This window comes from Leuciscus leuciscus (genome assembly GCF_965113295.1).
Source record: "Leuciscus leuciscus genome assembly, contig: SUPER_11_unloc_6, whole genome shotgun sequence".
NCBI lineage: Eukaryota > Metazoa > Chordata > Actinopteri > Cypriniformes > Leuciscidae > Leuciscus > Leuciscus leuciscus.
In genome coordinates, this window is record NW_028118541.1 from 332501 (window position 1) to 347602 (window position 15102).

Genomic DNA, 15102 nt, shown 5'->3' on the forward strand with positions numbered 1-15102 from the left:
AAGCCCCTCCCGAAAATCTCCCGGACCGACCTTTCTCCCGAATTTCTCCCGATTTCCACCTGGACAACAATATTGCTACACCATCCGTTAAAATGAAGTTAATTCGGCCAGCGCTCATACCTGTGTTTACATCCTGTTTTCGGTTGAAGTCCAAAGTAGTCGATTGTCGAGTTCACGCGCGTGATCATAGGTAACTAAACATATGCGCGTGAACTCGACAATCGACTACTTTGGACTTCAACCGAAAACAGGATGTAAACACAGGTATGAGCGCTGGCCGAATGAACTTTATTCATATCTTTCACATCTACTGCAGTCAGATTCACCCGTGTTAACTCTAAAGGAATCACTCACATGACCTGTGCACTTGTAATGTAAACTTGCACTTGTAAAAGCAGGTTTAAAATATGCCCCATTGAAGTCAACAGGGTGCAAATTTTAAAAAGAGGATAACACGGTGTAGGCAACACCGATTTTTGTCATTGTTCTCTGTATTGACAGCACTCAAAATTTACAACAAAATGAGCTCAATGTTAAAATTGAGCCCCCCCTTTAAATATCTCCCTAATTCTGAGGTCTCAAGGTTGGCAAGTATGTAAACTATACATTTTCTTGGGTGATTTACATGTGGTCTCAGCATGTGAGAGGGGGAGTGAGGAAGAGGAGGAGAGATGTGTTCTGAGGTGTGAGTTCAAATGGTAATTTCCAGAGAGGTCCTTTGTCCTCTCAGGGTCTGGGTGCTCCCCAAACAGACTGTCCGGCATTTCCTAATTTATCAATTCTTACAGATTGAACACATGAGCTGCTCTTCAGGAACATGATTCTGCAGGACTGAGTCACTGAAATACACTGTCACATCACAATCAACACTTCAGTCTCTTGATTTTAAACCGACTCGATCTCAACACATTCAGAACTGAGAAATGAAGAACATGCTGGATTTATTCTTGCAGTTCATCACGTTCATCTTTCTGCAGGGACTGTTTTTAAAATATTGTTTACATGATTAAAACAAATCATTACTCCATACGTACTGTATTAGTACAGATCTAAAGACTAGATGTTTAATAATCATGTTTTGAGCTCTGTGACATTTTAGATCTCAGTCCAATGATCCATCAAAACATTTTATTTGTGCTTTAAGTTTGTATTTTCTCTTTAATAATGGATTCACTGCTAAACTGATCTGAACTGAGAGAGTGAAGAGTGTGTCATTGTTCTCTACAGGTTGAGGGATTGTGGAGTCACAGATGAAGGTTGTTCTGTTCTGGCTTCAGCTCTGAGATCAAACCCCTCACACCTGAGAGATCTGGATCTGTCTGAGAATAAACTAGGAGAATCAGACGTGAAGCTTCTCTCTGATCTGAAGAATGATCCACATTATAAACTGGAGACACTATTTTGTAAGTAGATTATTTACTAAAGATTACAAAATACAGTAATTTGTAACATATTTCGTTAGATTACACAAGCTTTGTAACCTAATCTAAATAATTTAGAATACTTTGGAATATTAATAAGGTTTGTAACACAAAGGGTCCACCAAACATAGGACTTGGTTTTCTCTGCATATTATTTTAATAACTTCATTTTTACACAGTATTTCTTGAAGAATTTTTTTTTTTTTTTTTTTTTTGTGAACATTTAGTTGAATATTTTAGTAAAATATTTGTTTTATATATATATATATATATATATATATATATATATAAAAAAATTAAAAAAAAATTTTTACTGATACAACACAAAGCATTAAAAGCTGGGGTGTGTAAACTTTTTAAATTGCATGAACAGGATAAATTGTAATTATTTTGTCTTCTGTGAAACCGGGAAGTATTCGCTTCTGAAGGGCAGTACTGAATGAAAAAAAAAGATGATCTTTAAACAAAATGTACACATCATCATAATCCTGTTTAAAGTTTACACCCCCTGCTCTTAATACACCGTTTCCTTCTTGAGCATCAGTAAATGTTTTCACCTTTTGTAATAGTTGTGTATGAGTCACTCAATTGTCCTTAATGTAAAAATATGGATCTCAAAATCATACAGTCATTGTTGGAAAGGTGTCAAATATGCAGAAGATTCTGGAAAACCTAAAAATGTGCAAAACCTGGAGGATTTTTCTGGAGAACAGCGAGTTTAACTGCTCAGTTATTTAGATCCTGTAATAAACATTATTTGTTCTCATTATTCTGAGAACACACACAGTCTCTATGGAATGGACTACATATGCCGTATTATCATTTAATCAGTTAGTACATAGATGTTGTCCGACAGGAGGTCCGCTCTGACTCTCGGCTGCAGGACATTGTCACAGAAGAATCTAGATCACTCCCAGAAAAGATTACAATTAATTGAGAGAGTAGTTTCTGTTCATCACATCATTCATATAATGCGAATAATCGACTGAACCTTTCGTTTCCACGACGGTAAGTGGGAAGTGGTCCTGACACGATGATCTGTTCACAATGGTCTTGATCAGGATCTTCTTCATCTTGACGTTCACCCGCGTGCAGAACAACAGCTCTGATGTTCTCCTCACCTTTATATCTCTGGCTGTAATATTAATGTACTCTGTATGTATCTCTGCCTGTGTTTGATCTGAAATGAATCTACTGATGTGATGTGACTGCAGTAATGTCTCATACTCCATATGTGACTCTGTGTGTTTAATTGTAGTTTAAGGATCAGCTGATGGTGAATAAGGAGCCGCTACAGAGACTGAAGACACAGAGACTGAAGACACAGAGACCGAAGACGCAGAGACCGAAGACGCAGAGACCGAAGACGCAGAGACCGAAGACGCAGAGACCGAAGACGCAGAGACCGAAGACGCAGAGACCGAAGACACAGAGACCGAAGACGCAGAGACTGAAGACACAGAGACCGAAGACGCAGAGACCGAAGACGCAGAGACCGAAGACACAGAGACCGAAGACACAGAGACCGAAGACGCAGAGACTGAAGACACAGAGACCGAAGACACAGAGACCGAAGACACAGAGACCGAAGACACAGAGACCGAAGACACAGAGACTGAAGACGCAGAGACCGAAGACACAGAGACCGAAGACACAGAGACCGAAGACGCAGAGACCGAAGACGCAGAGACCGAAGACACAGAGACCGAAGACGCAGAGACCGAAGACGCAGAGACCGAAGACGCAGAGACCGAAGACGCAGAGACCGAAGACACAGAGACTGAAGACACAGAGACTGAAGACACAGAGACTGAAGACACAGAGACTGAAGACACAGAGACTGAAGACACAGAGACCGAAGACGCAGAGACTGAAGACACAGAGACTGTGACATTACTATTTTATTTATTTTTTCTGTATGTGCAGCTGCAAGTTTTTTTGTTTGTTTGTTGTTGTTTTTTTACTTTTAGTTCAGATCCAAAGACAGTTTGAAAAAGCATGAAACCTTAATACATTTTCTTTGTGTACAGGAATGCACCCTTATGTCTCTTATGAACTGGTTTTACATTTATCAATGGTGAAGTTGCTCGGAAGTCATCATCTAAGAAATTCTTCTTGAACTGAAAATTTGTTTTGTTACTTAATTATTTAAACTTTCATGATGGTTTCACATTGCGACATTGTTTTTCTTTAACCTATTCTACACTTGTAAGTTTCACTCTCGGTCCCATCACCGATCAGTAAAAAAAAAAAAAAAAAAAGAAGTGTTTTTTGTACAGTGTATTTACATAATAATTTGAATGTAATAAGATAACGTTCATTTTGGATGAAGACTTATTTAGCCTACACAAAATGATCATATTCATCTGAAATGATGGGTCAATCTGATGATCATCATGTTCACAAGAAAGCAAACAGAAGACAGAGCATAAAAGATTATTGAATTTACAGTTTGCTTGTTTTTGTGTGTAACATGATGTTTATTCATTTATTCTTATTATAGAAGGTATAATATCTCACCACTGTAATAGAGGAAATGCAAACTGTCAAAAGTAGCTCTCATTTGTCCACTGGCCAAAGTGTTTTAAAGACACAGCTGTGCAGTGTTGAGCTCACTGCTGTCCTGGGACACTTAAACCATTGTGGAACATTACCTTGAATATGTGCAGGAAGAGCTTCTCTGATCTGATCAAACTCTGTTTCTGTGCAAATCAATCCATGCATTATAACTGTAACCATAATAATACCAGGCATGTGTGACAGTGAGTATCTGTTGTCTCATTTCACTGGCCAGCTCTGTGTAATTCTCTCTGCAGTGGCTCTGAGCTCCAGTCCAGGGCTGCGTTTCCCAGAAGCATTGTGAAGTTGATCGTGAAGACCATTTGCCACCAATGTCCTCTACGATCAACTTATCTCACAATGCTTTGGGAAACGCAGCCCAGGTTTTTCTCTCAGATGCCCAGACATTGGCCTATTGTGAGAGGAGATTTCTTTGTACCGCATATATCCAGAGTCTTTATTGCGCAACCACAAACTCTAATGATCACAATACATCTATGTGTGTAAGTCGCATAGTTGTACTATGTTTTACTAGTTTTACGACGTAGGCAATTGCATAGATACAAATAGAAATCCTTTTCATTGCTGAATGTGTTCCTAACAATTCAACTATTAATTTTCCCACACAGGGCCTCTGACGTGAGTTCACGAGAGCGCCACGGCGCATGCGCGAGAACTGAGAAGTTTTCCCTTCATAAAACGCTTAGTTTCTCCTTGCCCATACTGCATATCTTGCATGACTCAGTACATAATTGCAGAGATTCACTTTCATATCTTTATAGTCTACACAATCTCCAATTTTTTTCCATTCATCTTGTTTAACATTTTCCCTCCAGTTTTCTTTGATTAGCTCTTTTAGCTTTTCATGAAAACCATCAAGTTCTCTGCACTCTATAAAAAACATGCATCAACGTTTCTGGAGCAGATCTACACACATCACAATCCCTCTTTATGTTCTTGTTTATCTGGTGGAGGACCACTTTCCTGTAGATTCTGTTGTGTCTTAATTTAAAATCCAGGTTTTCACATTCTATTCCATTGTACTTTACACATAGATTTTCCCAAATTTCCTTAACCTTTAAGCCAGGGAGCACCTTAGGCCACACATTTTCTGATGCTGGTAATTTGATCTCTTTTTTCAAAATAAATGTGTACATCATATTAGTGGATCTTCTAGTAGTCTTTTCCCATCACCTCCGTCAAAATACAAATCTGGCAATCCCCATTCCCCAGGTTTAACAGTTTCATTTTCAATACTCTCTACCCCAGGCTCTGGGCAGACTTGTTTTAATATTTTCACACATCGAGTCCACTTTTGACATTTCGATTTCATCATCCCACTCCGAAACACAATCATATAAGGCTCTATTAGGTAAGAACCCTCTTACATCATATGCTATATCCTTAACTTGTCTCACTCCTGCTTTCATATACAATTTGTCATAAAACACTCTCTCTTTCATTCTAAAATTTGGATATAAAAATATCGGTTGTTTTAAAACTTGATTTATATTTTCACACTCATACTTTATATTTCCTATGACCTCTGCCCACACACTTAGCACTTCCTGATAAAACAGCGGCATTTTGTCATACATCGGCTTTTTCAATCCCATAAAAAGCCCTTCTTCCCCACATCCACTACATTTGTCCAGCACATCCATGCATTCATGACCTCGAGACTGGATTACTGTAATGCCTTATTAGCTGGTTGTCCTGCATCCTCAATAAACAAGCTACAGTTAGTCCAAAATGCCGCCGCTAGAGTTCTTACGAGATCAAGAAAATATGATCATATAACAGCGATTTTATCATCACTGCATTGGTTACCTATAAAGTTCCGTATTAATTACAAGGTATTGCTACTGACTTATAAAGCCCTAAACGGCTTAGCTCCAGTCTATTTAACGGATCTTCTATCGCCCCTATAATCCATCGCGCTCTTTAAGATCACTAAATTCAAGGCTTTTGGTCATACCTAGGATTATCCAGAACCACCAAAGGAGGGAGAGCATTTTCACATTTGGCTCCAAAACTCTGGAATAGTCTTCCTGATACTGTTCGTTGCTCAGACTCGCTCTCCCAGTTTAAAACTAGATTAAAGTCGCATCTCTTCAGCCAGGCATTCATATAATCCTACAGTTCAAACTACAATCCGGCCTGTAGCTCATAAATGCCAGAGGAGAACTGGCCCCCGACTGAGCCTGGGTTCTCCCAAGGTTTTTTTTCTCCATTAGGTCACCTGATGGAGTTTTAGGACACCATTAGGTCACTTGATGGAGTTTTTCGGTTCCTTGCCACTGTTGCCTTTGGCTTGCTCAGTTGGGGATATTTTGGGGATATTTAATTTAATTTTATCAATCAATAAATTCCTCTTGAAACAAACTTTGTTGTATTATTTTAATTTAATACTGTGAAGCTGCTTTGATACAATCTGTATTGTGAAAAGCGCTATACAAATAAACTTGACTTGACTTGACTTGACATCCTTCATATAACCTTTCCATCCATACTCCACTTTATCACATAAATACTTTTTCATCGTTTTTACCCTTATGGCCTTCTTTTTAACTTCTAAGTCAATCAATTCTAATCCTCCTTCTTTATAACTTGCAATTAATGTTTCCTTGCTATTTTAACTCCTTTCCCTCCCCACATAAAATCATTTGTTATCTCAGTCATCTCATTAAGAAAGCATGACAAATCATCAAGGGTGTTTCAGGCTATGATTAGGTTAGGGTGGGCTGTGTTTTATGTTTGTCAAGCAATTGGGAAATAAAACGCAAAAAATGCAATAAATGTAATACATGCACAATTAAACCCTGACTCCAACAGAAAAGGGACATACATTCTTTGTATGTATGAAATAATTCAAAATTATAAAGCACAATATTTTTGTGGTTCATTTTAGCAATATTTAGGACTAATCCTAAAGTGTGGCATGAGGGGCACTGGCAATCAAATTGTGATTTTAGCCTCCTGAGACCCGAGAGTTTGCCTGGTGTGCATTTTATAATTGTTCTTGCTATTTGGGATAAGTAGGACCTAATAAGTATAATAACTAAAATTTGTTTTTGTACAGGAAGTAGTTTTTGCAGAAAATGATGTCCTCATGTGAGGACAGTGGGTCTATCATTTACCATATGATGTCCTCATGTGAGGACATAGTACTAGCAATCAAAAAACAAACTAAATGGTTGTAATTCAAGAATGCTTTGGAATATAGATATATGGTTGGTATTGTTTTTAAGAAGACATTTGCCAGATTATTGTAGAAGTGAAATAAATTATGAAAGTGAAACAGAAAAAAAGTTATATAAGTTTGAGTTTATGAAAATATAGAATGTAAAAAATATAATTATTTATATTTTATATAAAATATATATATTATAAAATATATTTTACTCTAAAACTGCTAGAAAATTAAAGCCAAAAATCTAAACAAGTTGTGTTCCACATTTTAGGTTGATATCTCAAAAAATGAGCTTTCAGTAAGATTTTATTTGGGCGTAGTACCAAACTTTTTCACTAGATGGACAGCCAGCTTCCTTACTGACCATATAAGGGCGTCTCCATTTTCATATGTTTTGAGTGATCTGAACCATGTCTTTCCATAATTTCATACAATTTATGAAGTATACATCCTATTCAGAAATAGTATGGGTGTTTTGGCAGTATTTGATTTGATTTCAACCTCTAATAAACATAAAAAGAGCACATATGTGCGTTATAGCTCGCTGCTGCATCACAAATCGAGAATCCATAAAATTTTTCTTTGTATTCTAAACATTTTCAGACCTTTTTTTCTCATAACATTTAATTAGTGTTATCTTTTGAACTCTTGGCATGAAAACAAACTGAGGTTTCTACCAATCTTTCATGATTTTTCATGTTTATTTCTATTTCAAAATAAAGGCCTAAACACGCCTAATGAATATGAAATATTCTTGTTGCAAATTGATTTTATAAAAAAAAAACAGCCACCAAATATGAAAACTAGAGATTGTAAGCTTTCAAATGATATCATAATGATAGTTTGTCAATATTACTTTAGGTTTTTACTAAGGTATTATTGTTCTAAATATATATGGGCAAACGTCCCACCAGCTAACCATATGTTAGAATAAATAACGTAATATAGTTCCAATGTCCTCAAACGAGTACTTCACATTTACTGATGTCCTAGAGTGCTACTATTACTAAAATATGTCAAATTTTAATCCCCGTATGATGATAGAGACAGTATTGTACATAAATACATTTGTTTCATTCATATAATTTGAATAGATTTTTTACCTGGGTCATTTTTCTTTCGGGAACTGGTGTAGAAGTGTTTTGCTGATATTCCAGCCATTTTCTTCTCACTGACATTGGTGTAATGTTGTGATATCACCACAAGATGGTGTGGGCAGTGTCCCTAAATGTGGCCAACATGTCTAAGATTTACAAATTTGACTATCATTGTGTCAAGAGGCAAAAATGTAATGTCCTCATATGAGGTCGCAGGGTCTCAGGAGGTTAGTGTGTCATCCACTGTCTCTGCTATGCAACTGCAGCTCAATAACATATGGAATCAAAACAATGTTAATATCACCAACTGTCCAATTGAAGAAAAATGAATATTAGCAAAGCATGAACTAATACTGAAAACCCTAGTAAGTTGTTACCAAACCCTTTGTTGTTTTGAAAACAAAAAAACATTGATTAAAGATTCAATCCCTGAAAAATGAATGGTTCCACAAATCTGTAGAGAATGACAGGGAAACAATAGCGGATACAACTAAATGAAGTGTTATTATCTTGGCCTTCTCAGGTGTGTATATCAGGTGTGTGTCATGTTCATATGGTCACTGTGATCTGCTTTCTTCATCCTCAAATTCAAAAAGAATCCCAATACATCAAGTATCTGTGTTGTGATGATGAGTTGACCATGACTCTGTGGGTGACTGGGATACGTATTGCAAAGGTGAGCAGAAACCAGGCCACACACCAAAAACCAAAATAGATAATGATTAATTATTGTATAAATGCAAGAAGACACTAAGTTGAACTTTATGCAGCAAATTAAACTATAAATTATAGTTTACAATGCAAAAACATACTGTAAATTGTAGCTGTATTGTGTTGGGTCCTATTGTGAGCTGTCTACTTTGTCAAAAAAAAATAATACGAAAACCTACCTTATTAATGGTCTTGTTTTGTCATGATTTTGTCATAGTATGGTAAGCAGTTATATGAAAACTACAAAGCCGCTGTGAGGAAAGCAGCCGGCACTGGAAGCTGGGCTAACCGCACTATCCAGGCCTCCTCCAGTGCATCCACACCCTCCCCTACACCTAAAGGTAGAGATAATGAGCTAAATAGATTGTTATAAAATGTATCATAGATCTTGATATATTAAAGGATTTTGATGACATTTTTGTGTTTATCTTTCAGCCAAAGCTGCGAATGGACACGCTCCTCAGCTTCCAAAGGACACCAAGGTACCTCTAAATCTATCAGTTGCCTTAGTAATGAAGAACACCATAATATAATACCATAAATAATATAAGTTCATGGACCATACTGAAGTGTGAACTATAATGTTTTCAGACACTTAACTGCATGTTAATTGCAATTAAACAAAATATAGTTTAAATTTATTAACACACTTAAGTACATAATTTTATAACATTTCATAATTACTTCTACTTTCAATGAAATATGAAGTTTACTGCCGAATGTACTGAGAAGCATTTATAGTAAACTAAAATATACATATTTTATTTCTATTGAAACTTGACATGTTTTCAATATTTAATTACACATTTGTCATGATGAAGTTGCCAATTGGTAAATTTAAAATATATTAACATTAAATGTATTAACGAATAACACACTACAGTTGAAATTATAATCAAATTCGCATGTGCTCTAGTATGTTTGTCAATATCAAAATAAATGTACTGCAAAAGATTACTAAACCATAATTTAAAAAGTATAACTGTTAATTTGTCATGATTGCAAAGTACACTTTTTAAAATTGCACTAAACTCTGTTAAGAAACAGTCATGAAAGTGCAGTGTCTTTAAATACACATATAGTGGCCTTTTATTTAATTAATAATATATTATCTGAAAATATATATTTTTAAATATACTTCAAAGATTTAAAGTATACTTCAAGAGCAGTAAAATTACGCACACTAATATTTTACGAAGGGTGACGGTTCCTGTAGAGTTGTTTTAATCCCCTTGTAATTTCATCATTTATCTGAAATGCTCCTGAATGCTACTTTTGGTTTGTTTTTGAAGGGTCCTGGCAACCAAACATCTTTCCCACCACCTCCGCCTTCAATGGAAACCCTGCCTCCTCCACCACCCGACCCCATGTTGCCTCCTCCTCCCCCTGCTCCTCCTGCCAGCACAACCAAAGTCAACAAGTTTCCTCCTCCACCTCGATTCCCACAATCCTCCTTCCCACCTCCACCCATGGATGACCTGCCTCCACCACCACCTCCTCCTCCAGAAGATGCCGAGCTGCCCCCGGACTTTCTTCCTCCACCGCCTCCTAGTTTTGCACCTCACGGGGGAGACTCGCTCCCCCCACCACCTCCAGACCCCATCACCTCCCTTCCACCTCCTCCTCCACCTCCTCCTCCACCTCCTCCTCCTCCTCCTCCACCTCCTCCCCAAAACTTTGCATCTGCAGGTGGAGCTCCACCACCTCCAGTTAACTGTTTAACAGATTTTGACATGCCTAATTGTTAAACAGGAGTAAACGAGATGCATGATGAAACGTTTTTTGCAGTTTTGTAGAAATGCAGAAACAGCAATATTACAAAAGACATCCATGTCCATTCTCCATATATAACATGCATATGTACATATATAACATCAAACATGGCGCATCCTCCAATCAGATCATCCATTAGGAAGTGTGATTACAATGTCATAAACAATATTTTTGGTTCAAATGATGCTGAAGTTTGTGATTTTTTTTTCATTCGACCCTGAGTTAGGAAGAACAGCTGACCCTCAGCTGCTGAACCCAGGATGGAGGTTTACTGGCATATCCGGCTCTCTCAGCCTCTTCCTGCTCCATAAATGGCTCCATTAAAGTCTTCTGCAACAGTGTCACCTAGAAATACATCAAACATACTGTCAACAAGCCATAATGGTCTGTCTGAAGATGTTACATTGTATGTATAATTGTCAAGTCTTCATTTCACAGTTATATATTAAAGCAAACACTCTAAGATATATGATAAGCATGATCATGACAGTATATTAGTTTGACATCACATGTAATAATACCTCTGAAAAGTCATTTTTCTCTGCTTTTCTGATAGCAGATTCAGCCATCCAGTTCCTCAACACATACCGTGGGTTTACTCCTGAACAATAGAAAAATTACTAATAACATTAAATACAACATAACACATCGTAAAAAAACACACACTACCGTTTAAACATTTACGGTCAGTAAGGCTTTTTTTTTAAAGAAATTAATAATATTATTCAGCAAGGATGCATAAAAAGGGACAATAAAGACATTTGTAATATTACAAAAGATTTTTATTTTCCTCAGCTTACTGGTGGAGAGGAGACAGTGATGAAGCCAGTCAGTATATGAGGATGATTAGGAGGCCATGATGGACCGAGGCCATGGGGCAAATTTGGCCAGGATGCCGGGGTTACACCCCTACTCTTTTTCGAAGGACATCCTGGGATTTTTAATGACCACAGAGAGTCAGGACCTCGGTTTAACGTCTCGTCCGAAGGACGGTGCTCTTTTGGCAGTATAGTGTCCCCGTCACTATACTGGGGCATTAGGACCCAAACACACCACAGGGTGAGCGCCCCCTACTGGCCTCACTAACACCTCTTCCAGCAGCAACCTGGTTTTCCCAGGAGGCCTCCCATCCAGGTACTGACCAGACTCAACCCTGCTTAGCTTCAGTGGGCAACCAGTCTTGATCAGAAATGATCACAGGAATAAATTACATTCAACTGAACAAATATATTAATTACACAAATACTGTATATTCAAATAGAATAATTTATTTTATATTGTACTAATCTCACATTATAATAATATCTTGTAGTAATACAAAATTACTGTTTTTATTGTATTTTTGATTAAATAAATGCAGCCTTCGTGAGTATAAGAAACTTCTTTCAAAAACAAATCTTACCAATCATGAACATTTCAGCGATAGTGTTACTGTAACAACAATATATAAACACATAATATATAACACTGCATCATATAACATATACAAAAACACACCTTGCATTCTGTGCTGCCGTTCTTCATCTGAGTCACTCATTATCCTGTAGAAGACGATTAACACATCAAGTGATGTTCATTTTTAATCCTCTAAAGAGTTTGAGTTTACATTACAGCAACATTACCTTGACAGACGCTGTAAATACAGCTGAACCCAGTCTCTGAAATGCTTGTGTGATGAGAGGTCTGAAAGAGCCCACAAAGACTGTCAAGAGAGACACAGTCACAGTTAATGGACTGAAATCATGATTATGGATATTGCGGCTGCTGTGGGAGTGAATGGAGAGGAAACGTACCGGAGCAAAGGATCCCTTCTGAAGCCGGGACAGGGTCACTTCACTCAGCTGTCTGAAAGTCATAGTGAAGTCTGCTCCAGTGTCCTCCATTAGCTCAACACATCACACATCATACAACATTATATGGGTCATTCTCAGGAAATGCTGCCATTTGTGTGATCTACTACTGATTTAACTCCATACTGGACTTAACTATTTCTGACAGTTTGGCTGTTAAATATATAATAAAAAAAATGAATTAATGAATTAATTATAGTACAATCAGAGAAAAAAAACTATCCAGTTAATATTTACCTTTAGAAGAAATGCAATCACATATGAATCCTTTTCTTCATTTCCCAGAAAGCCCAACTTTGCTTTGAACATCTCATGAAATCTATAACAGAAACAGTAAAGTGAGATCAGGAATGACTCAGAGAGGAATACAGTGATCTATATTGTCTAATGACAGGCTCACCTTTGATGGTAGATTTGTGGATACTCTCTCAATATTTGCTGAGATCTGAAGTAAATGAATTGACACGAATCACCCTTATTTATTCCAGACCAATACCAACAGAAAATAAAAGGATCTCTTACTGTGAAAGCTGATCTGAGGTCAGCAGTGGTTTCAGAGCTTCTAGAAGTTTCTGTAGATTGAACAGGCCAACATTAGCCTGAGCTCCTATACTGTACCGGCCCTCGTCATCAGACGTGTTGGGGACAAAATCTATACAGAGGAAATGTAATAATAACATATTATTATATGTTATTATTATGGCTGTCTGTTTCACTTTAACTTATTAGAATATAATGAAGTAAAATAAAACAAGTAATGGATTAAAAAAAGTATGCAATTAATCATGCCCCTCAACCCATGTATATTATACTGTAAGTATATACAAAATTTATAGTAGATCTAAAGTAGCTTACTATTCATACAATTTTCCTCCACTTTTGCAGTATTGTATATGTGTGTGTGTGTGTGTGTGTGTGTGTGTGTGTGTGTGTGTGTGTGTGTGTGTGTGTGTGTGTGTGTGTGTGTGTGTGTGTGTGTGTGTGTGTGTGTGTGTGTGTAATGTCAAAATGACAAAAAGCTTAAAAACTAAACGTATAGGAAGATGATTGCTAATATTATGAAAGTTTAAGTTAGACAAAGAAACATACTTGGGTCATATGATTCCATAAATCCAAATGGGCCATAATCAAAAGTGATAGAAAGCAGACTGAAGTTATCTGTGTTACAGACTCCTGTGTGAAGATGCAGATCATGATGTTGTGCATGTTGCGTATTAAGCTTGATCTATAATGATAAATCTATGTGATAACTAAACAAGTAAAGCAGAGTGAACTAACCATGAGCAAAACCAACCGACATCCAGTGGGCGATTAAATGTGCCGTTTCATTCAGCACTCGAGAGAAAAACACCTTCACACAACATGAAAACCATTCAAATATAGTGAGACTGATCAGACAATATAAAATAATCTTGTATTACAGCTAAACAGCAGAGAGACACAGATACTCACCACATACTTGTCAGGGTCATTTGTTGCTATAGATTTAAAATGCTCTTTAATTACAAAGTCCAACAATGTCCTGAAAATTAAAAAGAAAAAGAAATTAAAAAGCAAATAAGAGTGAGAAAAAAAATATTATCTCCCAAGTTAATGTTAATATACCGTAGGACATCTAACTCTCCAGTTCTAGTTAATATCTCCAGTGAACCGATACGAAACCAGGACTTGGCCAGACGCAGAACAACCGCTCCTGATAGATACAGAGAACAATCACATAAAGCTGAGGAGGATAAAGAACTTAGTTACTCGATTTTTCCAAATCTGATCGTATTTTACCTCTTTCTTTTATGACACTGCCATTATAAAACGGATCCCTCCAAACAGGTTCCTCACTCACAACCAGACTGACAAACAATAAAGGCAAAAAAATGGAAAAAGTATAAATAAAAATAATATTCAACACCAAGCATTTGAATGTGATAAATCCATATATTACTCTTCTTGTGCATGTCCATTCATATATATTGTGCATATGTGTGTGTGTGTGTGTGTGTGTGTGTGTGTGTGTGTGTGTGTGTGTGTGTGTGTGTGTGTACCTGAGGGCTCTGCTGGTACGTGTGTGTGTGTGTGTGTGTGTGTGTGTGTGTGTGTGTGTGTGTGTGTGTGTGTGTGTGTGTGTGTGTACCTGAGGGCTTCACTGCACAGGAACTCCCTCACAGAGGAGCGAATCACAGCCCGTCCATCACCAGACCTGCACACAAAACATCATGTACAGTAAACAGCATAACCATTACACTCCTGCCAGACAGAGAATCACACACTATGAGTCATAATGTAAGATCATTTACAACTAAATATATCTCAGAATTACTTAAAAAGCATATCAAAAATATTGAGCAGCAGAAACTGATATTCACCTTGAGTACGGTGTCTTTCCTGAGCCTTTCAACTGGACTTCCCATCTTTCACCCTTTCTGGATAAAAGAGAGATTGTATACCGCTCTAACGGTTAACACTTGTCAGTTCTAAACTGAGAGATGTCATCGTTCAGACGC

The 15102-nt window shown here is 37.2% G+C and overlaps 3 protein-coding genes and 1 long non-coding RNA gene across 4 annotated transcripts in view; 2 read left to right on the forward strand and 2 right to left on the reverse strand.

Moving 5' to 3' along the window:
* Nucleotides 1-4187, forward strand: part of LOC309510262 (ribonuclease inhibitor-like) — a gene marked incomplete at its 5' end in the record, with an annotated part of 331533 nt that extends 327346 nt beyond the window's left edge. The window contains 2 exons of the mRNA XM_082191275.1: nt 1228-1403; nt 2680-4187. Coding sequence (XP_082047401.1) covers nt 1228-1403; nt 2680-2684 — 181 coding nt within the window. The 3' untranslated portion in view covers nt 2685-4187. The remainder of the gene's footprint in view (nt 1-1227; nt 1404-2679) is intronic.
* A 3914-nt stretch (nt 4188-8101) lies between these two features.
* On the forward strand, nt 8102-10703 carry LOC309510263 (uncharacterized protein; the record flags this gene model as incomplete). The annotated part of the gene is made up of 5 exons (XM_082191276.1): nt 8102-8946; nt 9199-9322; nt 9417-9463; nt 10274-10660; nt 10692-10703. Exons 1-5 carry the CDS (start codon nt 8824-8826, stop codon nt 10701-10703), a joined length of 693 nt encoding a protein of 230 aa, XP_082047402.1. The 5' UTR covers nt 8102-8823.
* A 1772-nt stretch (nt 10704-12475) lies between these two features.
* The window catches only part of LOC309510264 (protein adenylyltransferase SelO-like), a gene marked incomplete at its 5' end in the record, with an annotated part of 82863 nt that continues 80236 nt past the window's right edge, over nt 12476-15102 (reverse strand). Inside the window, one exon of the mRNA XM_082191277.1 lies at nt 12476-12822. Coding sequence (XP_082047403.1) covers nt 12736-12822 — 87 coding nt within the window. The 3' untranslated portion in view covers nt 12476-12735. The remainder of the gene's footprint in view (nt 12823-15102) is intronic.
* LOC309510250 lies at nt 12930-14529 on the reverse strand. The gene is made up of 3 exons (XR_014210277.1): nt 13883-14529; nt 13694-13777; nt 12930-13256 (listed from the first exon to the last, which is right to left on the reverse strand). It is a non-coding gene; the product is annotated as an uncharacterized lncRNA (long non-coding RNA).